The following is a 24,654-nucleotide window of genomic DNA, read 5'->3' as shown; positions in this document are numbered from 1 at the left end:
TTCCCTCGTTCTCTCGCAGTGAAGTGCTCCGTGTGCAAGAGTGTCTCAGACACCTACGACCCCTACTTGGATGTGGCGCTGGAAATCCGGGTACACATCTCATGCTGATCGATGTTCATTTGTGTTAGGATGGGGAGGCCAGAGGGCAGAAAACCCAAAACAGGAAAACTGATCAGGGCATGTGATCCAAATAGATCAGGAAAGAGATAATTGGAATCCTCCATTTTTGTGTGTTTTGTCTTAGCCATCTTCCTCTGTGTTCCTTTTTTCTTTTTCCGAAAAAAAAAGGGGTTAAAAAAAAAGACAGTTTTGTGCCCTCAGATGTGAATAGCGACTGCAGTGCGTGCAGGGCTTGAGCAGGGAGGCCCGCGTGGCGCGGGGAGCTTCCACACAGAGGGCGCACCGTTCCGAGCAGCCTTCCTCTGTCCCCCGCTCTGAGGCTGCCTGAGCCGAGCTCACCTCAGCTTGAGGTGTGGATCAGACCTGCTGCGGCCATGATGAACCCCTGGGGCTGTGATCCTGGTCCACAGAGAAGGAGTCACAGCCTGGCTCCTCGTTGCCTCTCTGATGGGATGTGCTGACTCCCAGAAGGCGGCAGCGAGCAGGCCAGTTCTTGGGCAAGTGAAGTGCCGTGATCTGCTGCCTCAGCCTGAAAAAGACCTTACATTTGGCATTTCTGGAGTCAGCCTTTTTCTTCCGCTGTTGACTGTACTCTCTGTTTCTGTCCTTCTCAGCAAGCTGCAAACATTGTGCGTGCTCTGGAACTTTTTGTGAAACCAGATGTCCTGAGCGGAGAGAATGCCTATATGTGTGCAAAGTAAGTTTCGGTTTGATTGTGGCCAAAAAGATCAAGCTGGCCAGCAAGGTAAAACATGTCACCTAACCTGACCCAGCTGCCGTCCCCTCCCTCGCCCTCGCAGGCGACCACCGTCCACATTCTTGACTGGTGTAATATGTCTTCAAACTAAAAGCCTCGAAACAGCACAGATGAAGAAATGGTCGTGGTTGTCCTAGCTGCCACTCATGTGGCACTTAGCCCTGGCTGGTCTCTGTTCTGAGGGGCTCACGTGCACATGCGTGTGAGGCAGGGCCTGTTGTTACCCCATTCCACGGGAAGAAAAACTGAGGCCCAGAAGTGGGGTGATTGCATGTGGAGTCCGCCTCAATGAGCCATGCTCTGTAGCTTCCGGTTTGGACTTGAGTGGTCCTCGGGATTTTTCTATTTCAGCAGACATGACTCTAACCTTCTTCTCTTTAGGGTTGTACAGTCTCTGTGGGTGTGTTACCTTATATCCAGGTCGTTTTTTGATTTCAGCAGACGTGACTCTAACCCTTCTTCTCTTTAGGTTTGTATAGTCTGAGTGTGTGGGTGTGTTACCTTATATCCAGGTCATTAAAAGCAATAATCGCCAAAGAAGGTTTCTCTCCCTGTGTTTTTTTAGGTTTACGACTCTGTGCCAGACTGCTTTTTGTCCCTCTCAGTTCACACCCCTCATCTCTAGACGCTGTTCACTTTGGCCTCTCTCTTCTCCCCCTTCATTTCCTCTTCTTCTGGCTTTGCTTTTGATTTCCTGCCTGCCTGTTTATCTCTTGGCCACATCTGCTTGAATTTGTTTTTTCCTGTGTTGGCCCCATTATTTTTCCATGCATCTGACTTAGTCTCCCAGTAAGAAAAGTACTTCATTTTTGTGTTAGAATCTCCACCTTTTTTCTAGTCCTTGTGCTGCTGTTGCTTTCCTTTCCTTAAGTGATGTTGATTTGATTTTTAGGGGTGCAGAGTAAGTGCCACGTGAGTGGCAGCTAGGACAACCACAACTATTTCTTGTCATTCAAGAAGATTCCTTGTTAAAGAGCAGGTCTCAGGAGATTTCCCTGGTCCAGTGGTTAAGAATCTTAACCACTGCAGCGCAAGGGATGGGGGTTCCATCCCTGCTCGGGGAACTAAGATTCCCACATGCCTGGGAGCAACTAAGCCTTTGCGCCACAGCTAGAGCGTCCTTGCAGCACAACGGAAGCTCCCATTTGCTGCCCCTAAGACCCAGTGCAGCCAAATAAACAAAAATTAAAAAAAAAGCAGGTCCTGATGTTCTGATGCTAATCCTATGTGAGGACAGGAGTCCTCAAAGCACAGGCCAATAGCTCTTCCTCTCCCCTTCCTCACAGATGCAAAAGGAAGGTTCCAGCCAGCAAGCGGTTCACCATCCACCGGACGTCCAACGTCCTGACGCTCTCACTCAAGCGCTTTGCCAACTTCAGTGGAGGGAAGATCACCAAGGTGAGCCCTCGAGCCAGTGCCCTGGACCTTGTGGTCGCCACTTTAAAAAAAATTCAGATTCCAGGCTCTGTTTCAGAGAGAGTGGATTCACCTCTCTGGAAGTCAGGGCCTAGGAGCCTGCATTTCTACAAAAATCTCTAAACCATTGTTAGGCAGTCAAGTTGAAGAACGTCTTTCTTCACCCCAAACTCTGCTTATGCTTGGGCCGTTGCTGCAATGGAGGGTCCAGGTGACCTTAAGAATCAAGGTGATGAACGCTGCACTCTAGCTCCCATCTCTGTGTCCTGTTTGCCCCAGAGCAGGTGCAGCTCCGTGCTGTGCTTTGTGGAGCGTGGAGGGGAAAGCTTCGGCAGAGTGCAGTAGACGGAGCCTTGTTTCATAAGGGCCTGAAGACCTGTTCTCAGTTGGTAGAGCCCAGCTGTGTGATTTCGGGGAAGGCGCTGGCCTCAGCTTCGGTGTCCTGACTGGTGGTGGTGGGGGCTTGTTTAGGTCGGCATTTCCCAAACTGCTGTTCTGCAGGACTGTTGCATGGTGCTCCGAAAGATGTTCTGTGTTCAACTGAGCTTGGGAAACGCCCACCGACATTAAAATAGTTCTTTTCTTTTATTATTTTGTTTGTGTGTTTTGGCTATGCTGAGTCTTGCTTCTGCTCGGGCTTTTCTCTAGTTGCAGGGAGTAGGAGCTACTCTTTACTTGCGGTGCTCGGACTTCTCATTGCAGTGCCTTCTCTTGGGCTTCACAAGCTGTGGCACGTGGGCTCAGTAGTTGAGGTTCTTGGGCTCTGGAGCACAGGCTCAATAGGTGGGGCATGGGCTTCGTGGCTCCGTGGCATGTGGAATCTTCCCAGAGCAGGGATTGAACCATGTCCCCTGCAATGGCAGGCAGATTCTTTCCCACTGACCCACCAGGGAAGCCCCTAAAACAGTTGTTTTTAATCACAGGCCTTCTCAGAGCCTTTATTAAACTGTGTTGCATTTTGAATCTCCCAGGGGAATTTATTATGAAGAGTTTCCTAGACTCAGTTGTTGAGGGAGTCACTCATTCCTCCATTTTACTGACACTCATAGTGTTTACATTACACTATGCCATGCGAGGCTCTAGGAAATCGGGGAGATGATCACTGCTAAATGAGGTCACGTTGCTTCTGCCCAGAGGAGCTCATGTTTCACCATAACACCTGGAACCAATTTGCTGTTAGAACACAGTTTGAGAGACACTGGTCTGTGTGATTTTGGCCCTGTGTCTGGCATGACTAGACTGGGGCTCCTGAGCCTACTGGGTGTGTTTGCCCTTAAGATTTCTGAGATGGTCAATAGATGAGAAAAGACATGTTGATGAATAGCATGGCATTCTGTTGATCTAAAGAAGCCAAACACTAACAGGTGCCGACTGTACGAATCCCAGGAGCAGGCAGCAGTAGCCACTGGCCGTGGGCTTGCAACTGGCAGGAAGGGGGCGTTCACTGGAGAGAAGGGACTTTCTGGGTCTGTGTCTGTCTCTAGAATGGAGCGTGGGTTACCATCAGTGGAGACAGGTCAGAACTCAGCAAACTGTAACCTCCTCAAAGAACTGTATGTTTCACTCCATGTAAATTGTGCCTCATTTAAAAAAAAAAAAGTCTGTATGAGCACAGGCAGTAATTGCAGTACATTATACCCTTGTCGTTCAAGGCTCACTTTTGATAGTATTTGCTTATGAAAGATTGTTCATTCCTGAAATAAACTTTGGCATGACCTTTGTTCTGATCCATTAAAATTTTAACCTGCTGTTGCAATTGCCCGTTTGGGGTCAGCCTGTTTTTCTGAAGCCCTGGGTCCCTGCCCTGTGCCCTGCCCTCCCCTCAAAGTCTTCTGCTTGGAGGCGGGAGGGAGAACGAACAGCTCTTCTCCTGCACGTGGGACCCAGGTAGCAAGAGAGCCAGTCTGGGCGTATGGCCAAGACGGGACCGTAAATTGCTTGACAGGACAATAAAGTAAGAGTTTCTCAGAGAAACTCCCTTAAAAAGATGTGTTTTCTGCTTTCTTTTTAAATCACTGACCAAGGGAGGCTCCTGCCTCAGCCTTGCGTGCCTGTCACCCCACATAATTCAAGACTCACTGATTGGGAGGTTGACCCTTACTCTCACTGATGAATTGTAATTTCCTGTTCCTTGGCTCTTCAAACAGGATGTGGGCTACCCAGAGTTCCTGAACATCCGCCCGTACATGTCCCAGAGCAGTGGCGAGCCTGTCATGTACGGGCTGTATGCTGTCCTTGTCCACTCGGGCTACAGCTGCCACGCCGGGCACTATTACTGCTACGTGAAGGTCAGTGGCTCCGGTGTCGGCATCTGGCTGCCGCGGGGGTGGTATGTGTGCTGCCTCCTGGCTGAGGGTTGAGGAGAGGCAGGTTGGTGGTGCCCGTTTGCACAACTCCAGGTGGGCCCTCATTATACTCTGGGAACTGGCCCTGTTTTGTGGTTATGTCCAGGTCCTATTGCTGCTTCTTCATGGAGCACAAAGGCATCCTTCTGACCTGTCCCACTCGGATCGGTCCCACTTTTGAAGGCCTTGCAGTGAGACGCAGGGGGGCTGCTTTCGGTACCCTGTTCTTAGACCCCTGAAGAAGTCTCAGAAGGCCAGATGTTGGTGGGAGAGGCTGTGCCAAGCAGACCTTCCAAAAGAGCCTTCAGGAGGGAAAGCTTGCATCTTTGGGGGTGCCAGGAAGGAAGGGGGAGCTCCAGCACGCTTGGGGGGGCATATCCAGTTAGCTATTTGGTATTTTCGTGTGAAATAATTGGAAAAGACCTTGATGCTGGGAAAGATTAAGGGCAGGAGGAGAATAGTGCAATAGAGAATGAGTTGGTTGGATAGCATCACCAACTTTATGGACATAAGTTTAAACAAACTCCGGGAAACAGTGACGGACAGGGGAGCCTGGCGTGCTGAGGTCCGTGGGGTCACCAAGAGTCAGGCATGACTAAGCGACTGAACAGCAACGTTTGCTAACTCAAACTCGGATATATGTGGCAGTTAAAAGGTTTGTTCCTTCCCTTGTTAAAAGTAAGGATCACAGAAGTGTTGATCATTTGGTTTTCATCCTCACTCTCTGCTGCTTCAGGCAAGCAATGGACAGTGGTACCAGATGAATGACTCCTTGGTCCACGCCAGCAACATCAAGGTGGTTCTGAACCAGCAGGCCTATGTCCTCTTCTACCTGCGGTAACCGACTCCCCACCCCACCCCCTTCCCCCAGAGCCCGCACCTCTACTCTCGCCCTGACAGGCCTCCCTGGCCTTTTCCTGCGTGAAAGTAACTGAGAAATCTGAAGGATGGAAGAGCTGTCTCCGGCTGGTCAGGGGTAATAGAGCGCAGCCACTGGGAAGGATGCTTAGACCGCGTCTGCCTGGCTGCTGAGTCAGAGCCAGAGCCCGAGGGAAGGTCGGACTGAGCGCAGTCCATCTGCCCCACGTGGAGGTGACTCGGCCCGTAAATGGGAAGGCCGTCTGGCATTTTACGTTATTGCCCCCAAATAGCTGCGCTCCATCTGGTTATTGGCTCGCCCCACCCCGTCCTCTTCAGGGGGAGTGGTCGTGGTAGGCAGGGAAGTGGGCTGTCAGAGGGTGGAGGCCTCGGGAGGCACTTCTTCCCGGGACTGATGGTCACCTGGAGGATCAGGACGAGGCGAGGGCGATGTTCTGCTGCTTCGGGATGGCGTTGATAAACTCAGAGTCTAGTTTTGGAGGAGCTCTCATGTAATTTGCTCTCTCCTCATATTGAGCGGAATCCAGAGCTATGTAGTAAGTTCTCACGGTCTGCCTTTGCTTGGTCCCCACCACTTTTTTTGGGGGGCCGTGCCACTTGGCTTGAGGGTCTCAGTTCCCAGACCAGGGATTGAACCCAGGCCATGGCTGTGAAAGCCCGGAATCTTAACCACTGGGCCGCCAGGGAACTCCCTGCTTGCCCCCCCCCCGCCAATGAAATTGTAACCTTGACTTTGATATTTTGATTCGTTCTCTCACTCACTTTGGGTCAAACCTCTGCAGCTTCAGTAAGGCAGTCCCTGCCGCCTTCTGTCCCTTTGACAGGATTCCAGGCTCAAAGAAGAGTCCCGAGGGCTCCATCTCCAGGATGGCCTCCTCCCTTTCCAGCCGCCCCGGTGTGGTTCCGGACCATGTCCGGAAGATTGTCAGCAACGGGACCGCAGCCTCTCCAATGACCGGAAAGGTACTTGTTTAAGAGGATCGATGTAAACCCTGCTGTTCTTGCCACCTGTGCCTCTGGGGTATCATGGAGCACTGCCCCCCGACTTCTGCACGCCAAGGGGCTTGGCCCAACTGAAGGAGAGCGCAGACGGCGGTCCTGCCGTGTCCCGTGTTCTTTCTGAAGCGGGTTGCAGGGCCGACGCTGCTGAGGAAGAGGGAGCAGCGACTAGAGAACGCGGGCACACCAGATCAAGACTTAGCTCGCAGCTGCCTTACACAAGCGCAATGGCAGGTCCCCCAAGCACACCTTAAGCACCTGGGAAAAAATACTTTATCCCCATACTTTAATACTAGAAATGTGAGTAGACTGTACCAGGGTATAATGGTCACAGTTTTACTGTGGTTGTGTTAAGAGAACATCCTTTCTTTTGAGGAATACCTGCTGTATATGGAGGTAAAAGGACGTCTTGTCTAAAATTCATTCAGATGGTTAGAAAAATATATATGTACATACACGTGCATGTGTTGATATGCATATGCAGGGAGAGAGAGCCAGAGACTTAATGTGGTAAAATTAAGGAATATCCCTTGAAGATTTTTTGGTATGTATTGGAAATTTCCTACTAAGAAAAAGTTAAACTCAGTTTTATTACCAAGATAAATAGCAATTTCCTTTATTAAAACATAATTTGTAATTCAAAACTAGAACAACCAACTCTGTTGACTACTTCTATGATCCCAGTCTGAAGATCAAATCAAACCCAGACTGTCAACGGCCTCCACAGCCTGCAGGGTTTTTAGTCTTTTACGAAAATCTGTTTCCCCGCCAACGTTGAAGAAAATAGAAGCTGAAACAGAAGCAGTAGAATTGACACAGCAGTGATGAGCTATGACCCATTTGCAAGGGTGATGGTCACTCTGGCCAGAGCAAGAAAGCCAGAAGCCTCAGTCACAGCTCAGAGGAACAGCGAGGGGCGCAGGGGTGCCTGAGGGTAAGCATGGGTAACCCTGGGTTAGGCTGGGTTAGCAGGGCTACTCCACTGACAGTGTGTGTTTTCATTACGAAAGCAACTTTCCCAAATACACTGCAGTTGCCCAGAAGTCATTTTACTTTAAATAACGTTGTATGGTCCCAGGAACTTAAACATTCAACAATTGAACAGGTTGTGCAGCACAGTGGGAAGGTTTGTTCCCTTTAGGAGGAAAATTAATAAAGAGATAATGACCTCAGTGACTTCAAGTCACTCTGTGGCCTGTGCAAAGGATATGGGTGCTTAATGATTCAAAGTAGTATCAATTTAGCAAACGTTTTGGGAAAACCTCATTGCTGGTAAGAGGATAGTCAATTCATTGTGGCAATATGCATCCTAATTTATGAAAATATTAATAGTTTAGTCATTCTATTTCTAAAAAAATGAGTATGGAGTACTAAATACAGGAGAAGATTCAGTTTTTTGATTTTTCACCGACAAGTAGTTACTAACCGTAGGACCTTGACCTATTGGAGGGGGGAGGTGACCGGTCACGGTGAGTAGCCCCGGTGCAGGCCTTGGGGAGTGTTTCAGGGTGTGGGTGGTATAGACCCGGGTGTAATGGTGCTATGGAGAAGGATGGGGCATTTAGCACCCAGCTGGTCGTTTCAGGGCTACCTAGAGCCAGTCTGGTTTATAAGCTCTTCACACAGTGAGCTGTCTGCTGCTGCTAAGTCGCTTCAGTCGTGTCTGACTCTGTGCGACCCCATAGACGGCAGCCCACCAGGCTCCTCTGTCCCTGGGATTCTCCAGGCTAGAACATTGGAGTGGGTTGCCATTTCCTTCTCCAATGCATGAAAGTGAAAAGTGAAAGTGAAGTCGCTCAGTCGTGTCCGACTCTTAGCAACCCCATGTCGCAGCCCACCAGGCTCCTCCGTCCACGGGATTCTCCAGGCAAGAGTACTGGAGTGGGTTGCCATCGCCTTCTCCGAGCTGTCTGCTAGTCAAAACGTTAAGACCATTGTTGAGGGCCTGAGTATTTAAGCGGTGCGGCACACGGTTGAAACCGAGGCGCCCCGTGTCAGCAGAGAAGCCCACGGGGAGGGCACTGGCATATCAGTCAAGGGTTATGCTTAGGTGATGGCACTTGGTAAATTCTTTCCCTTTGTACTATTTTTGTATTTCTCAAATCCTAATGAAAACGTCCTACTTTCATAGTTGAGATGCTTATGGAGACGCACCCATCTGTGCCAAACTCAGGAATTGCTGAAAAGAAGCAGTGACGTCTATATCATATGCCCATGTCAGTAATTTGGAGTGGCTCCTCCAGAGCTCCCTCCTGCTGCCTCCTTGTAGGGGCTGGCCCCGCTCCCTCTGGCTTTGACCACATCCTCTGCTTTGCTCCTTCTTAGAGACCAGACCCTGTGACAATGAAGAAGCCACAGACCCCCGAAGAACTTGGAGTGCCCATTGCCAGGAATGGCTCTGTGTCGGGCCTGAAGTCTCCGAATGGATATGCTCCTCCCAAGCCCCCCCTGGGGTCCCCTTCCCCCAAAGTCTGCAAAACACCTACCCACGCGCCAGCCATTCTGGATGAGCCTGGAAAGAAAGTCAAGAAACCGGCCTCCCTACAGCACTTCTCCCCTCCGCCCAGTGCCAGCGCACCGGGAGGCAGCAGGAACGAGGGTCGCAGGCCAGGCTCCTGGGACGGTCGGGCCGCTGTCTCTACCTCACTCCGGGCCCCAGCTGCAGGGACCCCCAATGGGCTTGGGCCCCAGGCGGGCGACGAGGGCCCCACCCCTGAGAGGGGGGGCTCCAGCCCTGAGCACCCCACCAGCAGGCCCCCCCAAGCCCCCCGGAGCGGAGCCACCCGCCTCGGAGATTCTCAGGGAACCCACTCCACCACTGCCGGCCCCACCAAGGTGCTGCCGGCCCAACAGGACGCCGAGCCGGAGAAGGCCAAGTGCCCCGTCCTGAGCGGCGCCAGCCCCGAGCCGGCCAACGCCATGTCTCCTCCTCCGGCCAAAAAGCTGGCCCTCTCTGCCAAGAAGGTGAGTGTGTGGGCAGCTTGACCCCGAAGGGTGTTGGTAGGAGCCAGGAAGTGGGGTTGCTTTTAGCTTTGGGGAGGGCGGTGGGACAACAGCTGAGGGTGTCCCCCAGCATTGGAGGGTTGTCCTGGCCCAGGCGGGGGCAGCAGCAGTGTGATCAGATGAGGCTGGGGGCCGATGGGCCTCCATTTCTGTGGACAGACGTTCTAAGGGAGCCTCGGGGATGGGCTCCGGCCGGGAGCTCAGCACGGGGGACACAGGCTGGCTGGCATCTCTCTGTGCAGCGTGACTCGCTGTGATGTAATTGTACTGAAGTTTTTGTTTAAACTTCCTTCCTTTTTTCCTTTTTGTTTCTAACCAAAAACACTTCTGATTCTTCTTCTATCATGCCCCCCTACCCCTCACGCTCCCTTTTTTTGTTCTCCTTCTGTCCTCTCATCTTCCCTTCTGGGCTCTTTTTTGTTTTGTTTTCTTTTTTTTTTTTTAATTTTATTTTTATTTTCCTCCTCACTCACGGCAACCTTTTTTAGACCACCAAGTTTTTATTTATGTCAATAACTGCAGGCCAGCACCCTGCGGAGGGCAACCAGCAGTGACCTCCGTCCACCTGCCCTCTCTCCATCCTCCGACCTCACCTACCCCCGGAAACCCACTCACCCCGTCGTCGCCACCCCCTCGCCTGTCCGTGCGATGCGGTAAGCAAGGCAGCCGCCCCTCCCGGTGTCCCCTCCTCCTGCCCGAGGGGCTTCCGCGGGGCACAGGCAGCTTGGTCTCTGCGGTCCTGGCCTTTTTTGACTCTGTCTTCATCTCCCATCTGTCTGCTACATGCTCTTGGTGATGGGTGTGCTGTGAACTGATCTGCCTGGGGATCCCTAGTGCCAAGACAGGACCCCAAGGTGGACAGCTGGGGTTGCGGGGGTGGTGGGTGTTTGGACAGATGCCGTGTGAGCTCAGAGTCCTGAGCAGGTTGTGTCTCCTAGCAGTGCGCTGGGGCTTATCTTGGGGCAAGGTGGGGTCTGTTGCCCTGGTCCTCAGGGCATTCCCAGTGGGCTCCAGGGGCCACTGCAGCAGCCGTGGCTCCCTGGGGCTTTTCAGCATCCTGGGTAGATGCCCCTCCAGGGGCCTGTGCTGTCGCCTCCCAGCCCGCTCTGCACAGGGACGCCTGAGTCCCTTCAGGTGTCAAGGGCAGAAGGCCCAGAGTTACTGATAAACGGCTGTCTGAGGAGTGAGAGACTCTTAAGGCCTTTGACAGCTGAGGAGGGAGGGAAGAAAGAAGGAAGACAAGACAAAGCCATGAGGTGGTTTGGATGGGTTCAGCATTTACATGGCGCTGTCATGCCCTCCCTGCCCCACTCATTCAAGGCCCTGCACTCGGGGGCCTGCTCTTCCCTTCCCCCAGCTCCCCTCCTCCTACTCTCACTGCTGGCACAGGGGTTTTGCACTTGGAAAGTCCTTAAACATTCACAACATATATTTGGTATTTTTTTTTGTCTTTCTTTGACATACAACTTTTTTTTTAATTCCAAGAAATGCAGAGTAACGTGACATAGTAATGCAATTTGTGTGACCATCAGAGTTTGTTCTGATTTAGACAGCGAAGAGACAGTTCTGTTTAATTAATAATCTTTGGAGGTGGGCATTATTGTCATTCATTCACAGATGAGAAACTTGTGGCTCAGGGTGGAAAACTGACTTTTCCATGGGTGCATGCATAGTTGACAGAAGGATTTCCCAGATGGCTCAGCGGTGAAGAGTCGGCCTGCCAATAGGAGACCCGGTTTTGATCCCTGGGTCAGGAGATCCCCTGGAGAAGGAAGTGCCAGTCCACTCCAGTATGCTGGCCTGGAAAATCCCATGGACAGAGGAACCTGGCGGGCTACGGTCCATGGGATCGCAGATGAGTCAGACGTGACTTAGCCACTAAACACAACACAGACACACAAGTTAGCGACACACACATTTGACAGGAAGGAGAGCCAAGAGTCTCGCCTGTCCAGTTCTGCCCCTTGCTTGTCTTGCTGTATAGCTGGCTGGAGAGTCTGTCTTCCTGATCTGCATAAACCCCAGGTTTCAGAGGAAAATCCTAGGAAGGTGATAGCAAAAGATAGATAGGCTTGTATCTGCCTTTCTTGTAAGACTCGGCTGCCTGTGCTCAGACACGTGGTGCTTGTGGAGGCTGGACGTTTATTGCTTGGTAGAGCTTTCCTCTGAACACATTTGTATGGAAAGTTTAAAGCACTGGAGTTTGTAAAAGTACCTTGGACTCCCTGGTGACAGGAAACAGATACGTAGTGATTTTTATGGACTTTGATCTTGAGGTTTGAATTTGCTTGTTAGCCTGTGTTTTCTAACTTCTCTGAAACATGTACATATCTGAGGTTTACAGGGGAAAATCATTGAAAATCCTTACTTGAGAGGGAAGGGGCCGAGGGAGGGCAGGGCGGGAGAACTCAGGCTGTCCTAACTGCCCACCTCTCCCTACAGGGCTGTCTCACCTGCTCCCAGACCCTCTAGCCATCTGAAGCCCCTCTTCGGCCCCTGTCCCCCATCACTGTCTAGTAGCCCCCAACCTCTCGGGATATCAGACCCACAGAGCTGCTCGCCCGCCTCTGCACCCCTGCCTCAGGTCAATGGGGCCTTCCGGGCCCCCCCATACCAGCTGCCAGAGGCCAGCGAGCCCCCCCAGAGCCTTGGTAAAAAGAGGAAGAAGACTCGCGTGAAAGGGGGGGACTGTGTCTCGGAGACCTACATGGCCGTGGCAGCCCCGCCCGGGAAGAGGAGGAAGAGGAAGAGGAAGCACACGGGGGACGTGGATGCCACCCCCCTGCAGGATGAGCGGACACTGGGGCTGCCCTGGAGTCCTGAACGCAGGAAGGAGGGCCGGGCGGAGCCACCGGCAGACAGATCGGAGGAAGAGGGCAGACACCAGCCAGAGAGTGGCCAGCGCCTGGAGAACAGCTGGCCCACGAGATGCATGACCAATGGCCCCCACGTGAGCAGCAGGAAGAGGAGGAGAAAGGGGCCGGAGAGCTGTGACGAAGAAGACTGCCTCCCCGGGGACCCACCTCGGCATGGGTGAGAGCGAGGAGCCAGGGGCCCCACACCTCCACTCATTCACACACAGTCTGCTCCGGGTGGGTGCGGTCTGGAAATACAGGCGCCCGGACCTCTGGGATGTGACCGTGTTGTCCCGGGGTTTGGCGAGTGGGGGCATGTCCCGGATCTGGCCAGTACCACATGTGCTGGGAGGTCACGTGACCCGGGCTGGGCTGGGCTGGGGTCCTGTTGTCCAGTTTGTAGGACTTGCCTCAGTGAGGATTAAAAATGCGCTCATGTGCTTTCCTGGGCTGTGGTCGTGGATCGCTGGCACACTCTGTCCTGGTCGGGTTCGGGTGGTGTCTCCCAGGGCTCTTCTGCAGGGCTGGGCACAAGCCAGCAGAGTTCTCGAGGTGTCTGGGCTTCGGTTTGCTCTGAGCTGACTGTCTACTCTTGACTTCCCAGGAGCTGCGCACCCTCGGACGTCGTCCAGCCAGAGACCGTTGCAACATCACCGAGGAAAAAGAAAAAGAAAAAAAAGAAGCAAGAGCCACAACAAGAAGTAGAAGAGAAGGAGCCCGAGGGCCAGAGGGCCACCGCTGTCCCGGGGCGCAGGCCCCTGCCAGCTGTGAATGGTCAGGCTCCCAGGGCCCCCACAGGTGTGCATGGGGTGGGGAGGGGGCGCTAAGGGTAGGAGCCAACCTGCCGTGTGTATCCAGAGGCAGATGCGGTTCACTGGGGAGCCGTCTGTCTTGGTGTGAGCCGTCTGCCCACTGGGCCTCCTCACCTGGCTGATCGTTCAGTCAGATCTACCCCACAGGAGAACAGAACACACGTAAACGTCAGCATGTTCTGTGAGCCCAGCGTTTCTTCTGATTCAGGGCTGTTCCCTTCTGGACCTTCCCACTGGAGTGACTCCTGGGCTGCCTGGCCTGGTGGTGTCCTTTGCCACTTGAACCTGGAGCATTGAGTTTGGAAGCTCACTTCCCTCTGCCTCTCTCAGTTGTGAGCCTGTCTGACGGTCATGTGGCCTCTTGCATTTGGGGTTCCGTGTGCTGTGGGTCTGCCTAGGCTGACCCCCACCCCCCCACACACCAAGTTGAGCACCCCACCAAGCAGCTCATTCATGTTTTGTCTTCTCTCTTTCTTTCTGGCTGGTGGGACTCACTGGGCTCTCCTGGTGGAGTGTGTCTGTTACACGAGGGAGGAGAAGGTCCTCAGCTCCTCCGGAAGGGGCCCAGATCTCAGGGCATCAGCTGTTGTGTTAGTTCTTTGGGGGGCACACTGGTCTCTGGGAATTGACCTGGAGTTTGTATCGGACTCCAGAGAAACGCAGCCATGAATGAACGTGGAGTTTTGATAATTCCATTTCAAAGCACTAACTGCTAGGCAGTGAGGACTGGCTGCGGCAGGCGGCCAGAGCGTAATTGGAGAAAAGGCAGCAGAGAGTGGCTGCCACCAGACCACTACATCACTTTGTGAGCCCGCTGGCCAAGCCGGGGGTGCTGGGGCTGCAAGGAGACCCAGTGCTGTGCGTGCCTGCTCACAGTCCCAAAATGGGGACGGGTGTTGGTGGCTGAGAATTGGCTAGAGCTATAGTTGTCCATGGCTCCACGTTACCACCGGGCCCAAGCTGTGCTGAGGAGCAGCCAGTGGGGCAGGTGGGAACAGGCTGGGAGTGGGCAGTGGATGCTCTCCTGCTCAGAGCACTGAGCCTGAAGGACACAAGGTCACTGCCAAGTTGGAGGCCCGGAGAGACGAGGTGAGGCTTGTGTTTAGGACGGTGAGTCCGTTCAGGCGGTTGGAGTTGGTTGAGGGGCAGGGAAGAGGCCAAGGCCAGCTCAGATGTCATCTCTAGAGCCATGGTGAGGGGCAGTCAGTACTGTCTGTGCAGATGTCCTTTCTTGCTGGCCAGGCTCTCGGAGGACAGGGCTGGCAGACGGGAGCTGTCCCACCAAGCTGCGGTGGCGGTGGTGGTGGTGGTGGAGAGAGGCGCCTCGTCCCTCCAGTTCCCTCCGCTCCATGTTTCTGCCGGTTCCCTACAGGCGAGGAAGAGAAATCATTAACTCTCTTGCCACAGGCAGGCAGAAAGAGCTTGCTTTTACACATTCTTTCAGTAATTTGTGATTAGTAAGTTTTGCAGTGCTGTTGTAAATAAAAGGTGTGTGATCACCATCTCGGTGATTTAAATGTATGTAAACTCCTCTGATTGCAGGGCTGGGACCGGCTCCACTTGCATCCTGGGACAGAGAGAGAGTATCCGATGTGGTCCAAGAATTGCTCAAATATTCATCTGATAAAGCTTATGGGAGAAAAGGTACTGTTTTGAGACCTGACTTCTGTTTTTCTGCGATTGGCTTACGTAGCAGATAAAGAGGCCTGAAGCGGGCCTGCTATGTTGAGCCTTGTGCACAGAGCTTGCTTGGCTCTGAAGACAGGAAAAGGAAGCCATTGCATGCAGGTCAAGAACCCTGCAGTTGGGTTTAGTCTGTGGAAGGATCCAGAACAGCTTCCCCCTAGGGTCTGGGAGCAGGGAGAGGGCGAGTGTGTGTCTCGGGGCGGGGATGGCTGTGGACGGAAAGGCTCATCCGGCTCTCGTGCTGTATGTTCTCATTTAGAACATTATTTTTCTAATTTGGACTTGGAGAACACAAGGTCTTTGTCTCTCAAATGAGAGCAGGGGTTTATAAAAACTAAACTTTGAGGCTTGGTGGTAGAGTTAACAGTGTTTGCTCGTGTGACAGAATCATTGACTGTCCTGCAAACCAGAGACCACACTGTCCCTCTTTCTCTTCCTTCTGTGTGTCCATTTTCACCAGAAGGCGGCACTCAGAAATGGTGAATCGTTAGGAGCAGAGCAGCCTCGTATGTAAACTTCACCCTTGAAGTAAATCGCCAGGGCAGCTGGGAGCCCACCCAGGTCCTGACGCACGTGTCTGCCTTGCAGTTTTGACGTGGGACGGCGAGGTGTCAGCCGTGAGTCAGGACGCCGTTCAGGACAGCAGGCTGGCCCGCATGGCCACGGTCATTGACGACTGGGACGAAGAGTTCGACCGAGGGAAGGTGTGACGCGTGGTGGTGCCTGGCAGGGGGGGACTTGGGTTTTCGGGTCGGTTTGAAGTGGCTGAGGGCGAGGCTGGAGCCTGGCTGCGTGGGAGCCACGTGGCCGGGTGCAGGGTCTCTGTCCCCCAGTTGCTCGTGCTCCGCCGTCAGTGAAGTCGGGGTTGTGGGGACACTTCCCGAGGGCCACGTGGAGGACAAATCTGTTCAGGTCACACGTTGAGACTCGAGCTGGCATGCAGTAAGTGCTCGGAAGGAGCCACCAGGACCTGGGGGAGGCCTTTGTGGGAATTGTGACGCTGTGATTCTTGACATAGGAGAAAAAATTGAAAAAATTCAAGAGAGAGAAGAAACGAAACTTCAACGCCTTCCAGAAACTTCAGAGTAGACGGAATTTTTGGTCTGTGACTCATCCAGCTAAGGCTTCCAGTCTGAGCTATCGCCGCTGAATGTGCTGCTGTCAAGGTAGGTCAGTTTGTGTGCATGTTGGTGGTGGGGGGGGTCGTGTACGTGCGTGTGGGGAGTGTGGTGTGTATGCTCTGTCTCTGGGCTCCCTCTCAGTCACGTGTCGGGCCTGTGGGGGACGCACACTTCAGGGATGGCAGTGGGACCCTTAGGGTCTCGTCTCTCTCCATCAGGAACCACGTTCTCTGCCCCCACAGCCTCCAGAGACACGGCATCCCTCCCCACGGATGGTCTGTCTGGACTGAAGAGCCGCTTGCTGTGGACTCGCTGGCCTGTCGGTGGGGGGATGGCCCACAGAGGCCCTGGGCTTCTGCCCAGGTGAACACAACGTGCACTGTGACAGGCCGCGTGGTGGCGTGTGGAGCAGGGGCAGCACGGTGACTGGGAAGCGGGGCGGGGCCGGCGCCCCGGGGTGCTGGCCAGCAGCATCCAGCCTGGCCGCAGGGGAGGGCAGGGAGGTCATGGCCCAGCCTTCCAGGGTGACCTCGAGCTCCGGAGGTGACAGCGTGCAGCTGCTTGCCCTTCTCCACAGACCGTGCGGCTCCCACTTCCTCCCACGGGGGCTCTGTATGCCTTACCAGTCCACCCTCGGAAAGTCAGAGCCCCAGGCTGGCCCCGCGCTGCAGCCTCTCGCTTCTTTTGGAGTTGGGCGGCAGGGGCGGAGGGCAGTGCATCTCTCCATCTCAAGAAACTAGACCCCCTCTGGAGAGCGGACAGCCGAGGTGGGGTGGGGTGGGGTGGGGGCTCCGAGGTGGCTTTGCTGGACCTCCCCGCTCCTGCCCCCAGCCCTTGCAGCTGCAGTAACCCCGGGGTCCTTACCGAGGTGGTGTTCTTGGGGTAGATTCCTCCTTTTATTTTACTACTTGATATAAAACGTTTATTTTTGACCAGGCCTGTGGCTTCCAATAGCAATATGTCTCCTTTCCCTATAATGCAAATACTGGCTTCATTTGCTCAATTTTGTGAGTGCTTTTGAATTGAAGATGATTGTGTAACTGGAGATGATCACTATCCCTTTTTTTATCCTGCTCAAGCTGTGCCTGCGAACTTGTAATTTAATAAATACGGGAAATCCTCAGTGAGCTGATATTGTCCAGAAAAAAGACTACTGTCCCATTGGTAAAAGGTACAGAAGTTAAGCCTGAAGATTATCCCTTAGCACATGTGCTCTTGGGATCACTTCCTCTCCTCTTGGGATCACTTCCTGTGGGTGTGGCTCAATGTCTGGCCTGGTCCTGCGCTCCAAGGGGTCTCCTCGGCCTGAGCCCCAGTGCACTCGTCCAGCCCCTGCTTTCTTCCTCACTGAGCTTTGTCCTTTGTTCTGTCCTTTGTTCTGGGACCTGGGGGACCCAGGTGGTATCAAAAAAGCATTAAACATTTTTTATACAGGGAGATACATTAGTTTTTTCATGTGGGTTGTGGTTTTTGTTTTTCCTGGTTTTGTATTTCTCTCTTAAAAGGTGGGGAGGATAATACCCCATGGCCTGAGCTGGGGCTGCTCTGGCCCCAGCAGATGGGAACCAAGCTCTGCCTGGACTGGCCAGGGAGCCTTTTTCTGGAGGCCTGACTCCTGCATGTCAGCCACACCTGCTCAGAACTGAGGGGCCCGCCCCAGTGCCCTGTGACATTGTCATTTGTCATGTCAGGAGAGAAGGCAGGTGCCTCCGTGGGCAGGATTTTCTTCTCCCCATCTCAAGATGTCAACATTCATTCCTGTGTGAACTGTTTCCCTGACCATATTCTTGTCATGTTTTGTTGGAAAAAGAAAAAAAAAATCTGTTGTCTGCTCGCACAAAATTTATCTCCTTTTGTTTTTCTCCCTCTTCTCCAAATCAGTCTCTTCCTTTCTCCGCTGTATAATTACAACGCCTTTTTCTGAAGAAAACATATCACCCGTTTTCTCCCAGGCAGTGACGAGCACTGGCCTGACTCCACAGCGATTATCACTGTTAGGTAGGCGAGTCCTCCCCTCTCAAGGAGAAGCATCAGCCAAACTGAGAGGGAAAGGAGCGGCCCCAAGTGTGAGCCCAGATCCTGGGTGCGAACACATCAAGGTAAAGAACTGAAGCTTTTATGGTGACACTTGTTGACCGAGAATGTGGGTCTAATTTAACTTTATGTTTGTGAAGGGGGCACCTCTCCTGGTGGCCCCAGTCCTCTCACTCCCTGCCTCTGCTGGGGCCCCTGGTTACACCAAGGCCCTATGTGTGCGATGAGCCCACAGCTCATAGCCAGGGACCGAGAGGGCCACAGATGTTGCCAAGATCTCAGTGCAATAAAATAACGAGTTTTTGTGAGACCTGCCTGTGTCTTTTCCCTTTGGCTTTTAAAAGGTTTTCCCCCACCCCATACTTAGTCTGCTGGCCCCGTTCACATGAGAGGTCAGCCTTGGGTGCTTTCTGTCACCTGTCTATGAGTGGGAGCCAGGCACTTTGGGCAGTCTGTGCAGGAAAGCTTAAGAGCACATTCCTATTTAATTAGGAATAAAGAGGTTTATCTGAAAGTCTTAATGTTACACATACACTTAGCCGAATTTAAGAAGGCAAGAATCCTTTGAAGTGGCTGCCTGAGCTTTGTGGATGATTTTCAGTGAGCATCAGATTGAAACATGGAAACGGTATCATTCCACTGAGGTCTGTTGTTTGAAAATTTTTGTAACCAAATATTTGAATTTCTGCAGGTAAAGATGAGGAAGACATCATAGGTTTTACCAAACTGAGTTTTTCTGACAGCTGTCAAGGGCAGCGCAGGCCTCCAGTTTGGGGACACTGCCCCCACTCCCAGCCTGGCCCTGGTACAATGATGTAGTCAGGTCACCTTCAGTCTTGGCCTTAGCAGACGTGCCCAGCTGCTGCCTCAGCCACGTGCTGGAGGCCGTGGTAAGGAAGGCTTGGTTCCTGCATGCACTGGAATTCAGTGGCCCACGTGGACATTGCTGGTCTGGTCAGGCTGGGCCTAACAAGAGCAGGAAGATCATGTCTGGCTGTTTAAACGTGTCCTAGAAGTTGGGGCGTGGCCCGGAGGGGCCCGGGACCCTGTAGAGCACCCTGTGATTGGGAGGCTACCGGTGGCAAGGGCAGCGCCAGTGAGTGGGTGACAGTCCGGGGCAGGGGCAGGTTTCCGGTGGGTGGGTTTTGGTAGCCAGGCCCCACAGCTCCTCACCCCTTCCTTCCCTTCAGGGATGCCCTCAGACACAGGACTCTACCCTGGTCACCGTGAGGGTATGGCCAGATGGCTCAGAATGACAGCAAAGGAAGAGGAATCGAGGCATCGAGGCATCAACTAGACCCAAACCAGAGGGGGTGCTCGGCAGGTGGGCGAGAGTTTGGGGTGACAGATTACAGCTCACAGGCCTGTCCGACCAGCTGAGCTTTTGTCCAAAGGCTACATCACAGGCTGGTCAGCGGCTGGAGTTGATCCACCACAAATCTGGGCACGGGTCTTACGAGCAAGACCATAGCTCTATCCATATTGTGGCTCTGGGTGTGTGGAAGACAAACACAGCCGAGTTTCCCCTGTCAGCCTGTGGTCTCAAGCTCAGAGCTGCCGACTCCAGTGGGAACCAGGAGGAGGCCCAGCTCTACCAGATGTGGCCTCAGAGACGAGGGGATGCTGTGGACGGACATCGGCTGGTGAGCAGGCTCCGGCCAGCCGGGCTCCCTTGACTGACATGGTCAGGTGACAGAGCGAAAGCCCAGGGTATTTCTCATTTGATAACTTCAGCAGGAACTTTGTCCCTCCAGCCTTAGTGTGTCTCTCAGGCTCTGGTGAGTGCCTGCGGTGTTTTCAGCAAGAGAATACAAGGTCTGATTCACTCTTTACACACCCGAGGCAGACGACTGTGTGTGCGGGCCAGGGGGTGGGGGTGGAGAAGACGGGCGAGGATGACTAGTCCAACAGGCCGGCCAAGAAGTGCTCCTGTCTAGAGCTATGACATGGCAGTAACTAGACAGGTGGGGCTACTTGGAATCGAGAGCAGAGGTAACAAATAAGGTGGAAAGTTCAGGGCCGGGGGAAGACCATTGGCTTAGGAAGTCGAGTGGTAGGGCACCGTTGTACCAGAGAGGCAGGTGGGTGGCAGGTTCTGGGGCCGTGATACAGACAAGCCTGCAGTGTCAGCATGCTATCAGAACAGAAAATGGGGAGAACACAGACATGAGAAGGACATGACCGTGGAGCTTGGAGTCTCCCGATTAAGAAAAAAGCGCAGTTATCTGAACACCTGGGGAACTAGGCGAGCATCCGTTAGAAGCTCGGCCTAACCTCGGGAGTCAGGAGTGAGCAGTGAAAGGCTGCCCAGTGTGATGGAATGGGGAAGGCCAGGGTGTGAATCCTGCCCAGTCTTAGTAGCGTGGACAGCCTCGGTGTAGACGGGACCTGGGTGAAACGGGATTCGGGGAGAAACGGGGTTCTGGGAATCCTCTCCCTGCACCGGATGGTGGGGGCGGTGGGGCAGCCTGAGGGTGTGTCACGTGACACGTGGTGGCGCTCAGCAACGTGATTCCTTCTTGGCCTTCGGGACCTTGTGGCTAGTCACCTGTGCCGGCTCCTTCCCTTGAACCCACAATCACATGTGTTTGATCCCTGGGTTGGGAAGATCCCCTGGAGGAGGGCATGGCAACCCACTCCAGTATTCCTGCCTGGAGAATCCCATGGACAGAGTAGCCTGGCAGGCTATAGTCCACAGGGTCGCAAAGAGATGGACACGACTGAAACAACTTAGCAGGCACGCACAGGCCTGGAGGGGCCCCTGCTGCACACACCCTGCTTGGTCCAGTCCCAGCCGCGTCCTGCTCCTTCCTTCCTCACTCCTTCAGGACCAACTGGTTCTGCTGGGGAGGACCATCCAGCTGCAGAAGCTGGTGGCCACACTCCATTAGGCTCTGTTTTCCGACGGCCCCACTCTCCCATCCCTTCTGCAGTTACTGCATGTTTGTGCCCTCTGAACTGCCTGTGTGCCCCTTACTCTTGCAAATGATTTTCATCCCACTCCAAAGTAAAACAGCGCAACACGAGGAACCCAAAACTGAAACCAGCTGCTTTCCCTCCCCTTGGGATCTATTCCCCTTCTAACATAGTGGTTCCGACACGGAGCAGCAAAATCACCTGGGAGAGTTACTTAATAGTAATTTAATTGACAATGAATGTGCCAGAAACGAGACTCTTGAGGGTGAGGCTCGGGCATTGGCGTTTGAACGCTTCCTGAGTGATCCTACTGGGCAGCCAGTGTTGAGAGCTGCTGTGCTAGTCCCAGGTTTGAGGGTCAGAATCACCAGGGGGTCGTGAGAACACAGGTTGCTGGGCCTCAGGCCCTGACATTCTGGTTCAGCAGGTCTGGGCTGAGGTCTGATAATTTGCAATTCTAACATGTTCCTGAAGAGTAAAATTGTTAGTCTCTCAGTTGTATCTGACTCTAGTCCATCAGGCTCCTCCGTCCATGGGATTTTCATGGCAAGAGTACTGGAGTGGGTAGCCATTCCCTTCTCCAGATCTTCCCAACCCAGGGATCAAACTCAGGTCTCCTGCATCAACAGGCAGATTCTTTACCATCTGAGCCACCAGGGAAGCCCGTAGGGATGCTGACCCCACTGCTGGGTGGGGACCACACTCACAGTTCTGATCGAACAGTTCTTACATGGAATGGTCAGTAGGACCCTCTGTGGGGACCTCAGTGTGCTCTCCAGACCAATCTCTTCCACCCCTTGGGGACCTCACCTAGCTGTGTCTTGTGTCTTGCTCTTCCCTCTTCCTTCTGTTATGAACATGTTCAAGTGTCTGCCATCCTAAAAAAGCCCCCTTGTTTCCATGTCCCCTCCCAGCCACCCTCTCCCTCAGCTTAGCTTTGATTTGCCTTCTGCTTCATTCTCCTCTTAGTCTGCCTTCTGCCCGCTTCGCTCCACTCAAGTGATCCAGTTCCCAAATTTGGTGAGCGTTTCCCACGACTTCTTTTCAGGATTTGACACTGTTCATCCCGCTCTCCCCGAAAAGCTCTTCTTTTTCTGTCCCTTAAATGTTAACTCTGTTGGATCTGGTGAGCCCTGGATACTTAGATGGAGCCAGGATCAATCCACTCCAATCAATATACCCCATTGTCTAATCGATGTATCCAGAGGATGCTTGTGGATATCCTACTGGCAAATTTGTGGCCCAGGCAGAGTTCATAGCTGTCTGCCCTCCTCCTACTTGTGTCCAACTCCTGTGACCGACCCCCCCCCCCCGAGGCTGGGGGCCCCCCATCCACCCAGATGCCAAAGCCAGAAACGTGCCTGCCAGGCTCAGCACCGTCTTCACGTGACTCCCACGCGTCAGTGATGGAATTCTGATCTTTCCACCTGGCTGTCTGGAAAAGTCCTCTCTCCTGTCCCTACTGCCTGGCTCTCAGCTTGAGTCACAGCTATGTTTCTCTTGGATTCGAATCGTCTCCTAACCAGTTCTCCAACCTCTAGAGAAGGAGATCGTCTTTCTGGTCCACCTTCCTGGCCCCCAGGACCATCCTTGAAGACAAGAAGCCCTAATCCAGTGACTCCTGTCCTCCCAGCACCTGTCACACTGTGTTGTTGAAAGGATGTGTCAGTCTTTATCCTGTGCTAACAGTGGGGACTGCTAACATGCACCTCTATGTGGTTTTTTGCTCTTACAGTATTAGAAATGATCCACGTTTCATGCACTTTATTCTCCCTTCTTATGTATATTAATTCTTTTTTCTGCTTTGCATGGCCTTGGTGAGATGCTTTCCCTTGGCAGAGACCAGTGGGCATTGATTCTATCGGGTCTCATTTTCCAGGCCCCCCTCTATAAGAAGTCTTGGTGGAAGGGGTGAGTCAGACAGCATTGTTGGTGACCGTGCCCTGGTTGAAAGTAAAAGTTGCTCAGTCGTGTCTTTGCAATCCCATAGACTATACAGTCCATGGAATTCTCCAGGCCAGAATACTGGAGCAGGTAGCCTTTCCCTTCTCCAGGGGATCTTCCCAACCCAGGGGTCGAACCCAGGTCTCCTGCATTGCAGCGGAATTTTTTACCAGCTGAGCCACCAGGGAAGCCCAAGAATACTGGAGTGGGTAGCCGATCCCTTCTCCGGCGGATCGTCTCGACTCAGGAATTGACCCGGGGTCTCCTGCATTGCAGGCAGATTCTTTACCAACAGAACTACTAGGGAAGCTCCTATTCACGGCTCAGAATGGAGCCAGCCTGCCTCCGTCGATATCCTTGGGCCAGAGGCCTTGCCCAGTCCTCCTGACGCTGCTGTCTCTGAGCCCCTGCCCCCCATCCCGCACTTTTTTTTTTTTTTTCCCACAAGTGAAAACATTTTGGCAGGTCTGGCGGGAACCAGAGCATTAGCTCCTCTATTTGAAGTGAGAGCCTGGACTGTGTGGCATGTGGCCAGCTGTCTTTTGGGCGGCAAGGGAACAGTTGGTGACAGCTGGATACAATCAAGATCCATTACAAACAGATTTCCAAGTGCCATTCACACACAGAAGAAATTGCAAGCTTTAGCAAAATAAAATCTGGGGGTTTTCAAAGCAAGACAATGCCCCAGCCTCGGCCCAGGTGAGCGGTTTAGTTCCTCGTCTCTGTAACCACACTTCCTTCCCCAGCCCCACCTCCTTCTTGAGTGCAGGCTTAGGGGGTTGGGGGAGGCTGGCTAGGCTGGCAAGAGTTCTCCCTAAGCCAGGGTGTCCATGCCCTGCCTTGTATTACAGAGGACACCTCTGTCTAAACCTGGGTGGGAAGGGGTCCGAGGCTGGCTTCTAGCAGGGCCTCTGGCCAGCCTCGGTCAGGTCTCCCACCCTGGTCTCCGGGAGAAGGAAGGGTTCACAGGGTGATTGGTGGGTGATCGCTGGCAGGCCCAGCTGAGTGCATTCCTCATCTGTGAGGCAGGTGTTATCGGAGGTAGCTGTCTGTCAAACCCCGGCCCTGGTCTTGGCAGAGCTCTGAGCTGTGGCTCATTAGGCAGCCAATTATGGTTCTGTACAGAGGGGAGGGCTTAGGATGTGGTTCTATTGGGTCTGTGGGTCTGCTAACCTCAGCAGACCATGTTCCTTGACCCCATGGTGGTGGGTGGTGATGGCAGGAGTCGTTCTTTTGGCATGTGGAAGGGGTGTCAGTGTTCATGGAGGGAGGCGACACTGTCCTCCCTTTTTTCATGAGAACCTCCAGCTTGTACGGCCCGCTGGGGCCCCTGCCGCCTCATCCTTTTTTTTTTTTTTTTAACTTTTGGCTGCACTGGGTTTTTGTTGCTGTGCAGGCGTTCCTCTAGTTGCAGCGAGTGAGGGCTGCTCTCTAGTTGTGGTACACAGGCTTCTCGGTGCGGAGGCTTGTCTTGCTGAGGAGCACGGGCTTCTCTAGGGCACGCAGGCTTTCAGTAGCTGAAGTTCCTCAGCTCTAGAGCTCAATAGTTGTGGCACACGGGCTTAGTTGCCTTTTGGCATGCAGGATCTTCCCGGATCAGGGATTGAACCCGTGTCTCCTGCATTGCAAAGTGGATTCTTTACCACTGAGTCATCAAGGCAGTTCTGCCTTATTCACCTTGATGGGAGAAGAGAGAGAGAGAACAAATAGAATCATTTGTTTTAGAAAAAGGAACCAGATTAAAAAAATATGGGCATGAGGAAGAAC

General features: G+C 53.2%; 1 protein-coding gene across 5 annotated transcripts in view; it reads left to right on the top strand.

The window, feature by feature from the left end:
• The window catches only part of USP36 (ubiquitin specific peptidase 36), a 32,598-nt gene extending 14,261 nt beyond the window's left edge, over positions 1-18,337 (top strand). For 4 of the 5 annotated variants that reach the window (XM_040244699.1, XM_040244702.1, XM_040244703.1 and 1 more), the window contains 14 exons: positions 20-90; positions 735-817; positions 2,164-2,275; positions 4,441-4,581; positions 5,375-5,475; positions 6,342-6,480; positions 8,842-9,480; positions 10,042-10,172; positions 11,962-12,552; positions 12,979-13,172; positions 14,729-14,830; positions 15,461-15,576; positions 15,891-16,038; positions 16,236-18,337. In XM_040244699.1, coding sequence (XP_040100633.1) covers positions 20-90; positions 735-817; positions 2,164-2,275; positions 4,441-4,581; positions 5,375-5,475; positions 6,342-6,480; positions 8,842-9,480; positions 10,042-10,172; positions 11,962-12,552; positions 12,979-13,172; positions 14,729-14,830; positions 15,461-15,576; positions 15,891-16,022 — 2,552 coding nt within the window. In that variant the 3' untranslated portion in view covers positions 16,023-16,038; positions 16,236-18,337. Of the gene's footprint in view, positions 1-19; positions 91-734; positions 818-2,163; positions 2,276-4,440; positions 4,582-5,374; positions 5,476-6,341; positions 6,481-8,841; positions 9,481-10,041; positions 10,173-11,961; positions 12,553-12,978; positions 13,173-14,728; positions 14,831-15,460; positions 15,577-15,890; positions 16,039-16,211 lie in introns of all 5 variants that reach the window. The other variant, XM_040244704.1, reaches the window with a different exon arrangement.
• Positions 18,338-24,654: the final 6,317 nt, after the last annotated feature.

Source organism: Oryx dammah, unplaced genomic scaffold, assembly GCF_014754425.2.
Source record: "Oryx dammah isolate SB20612 unplaced genomic scaffold, SCBI_Odam_1.1 HiC_scaffold_8, whole genome shotgun sequence".
Taxonomy (NCBI): domain Eukaryota; kingdom Metazoa; phylum Chordata; class Mammalia; order Artiodactyla; family Bovidae; genus Oryx; species Oryx dammah.
Note: the sequence above shows the minus strand (reverse complement) of the source record. Positions and strands in the feature narration are given on the sequence as shown.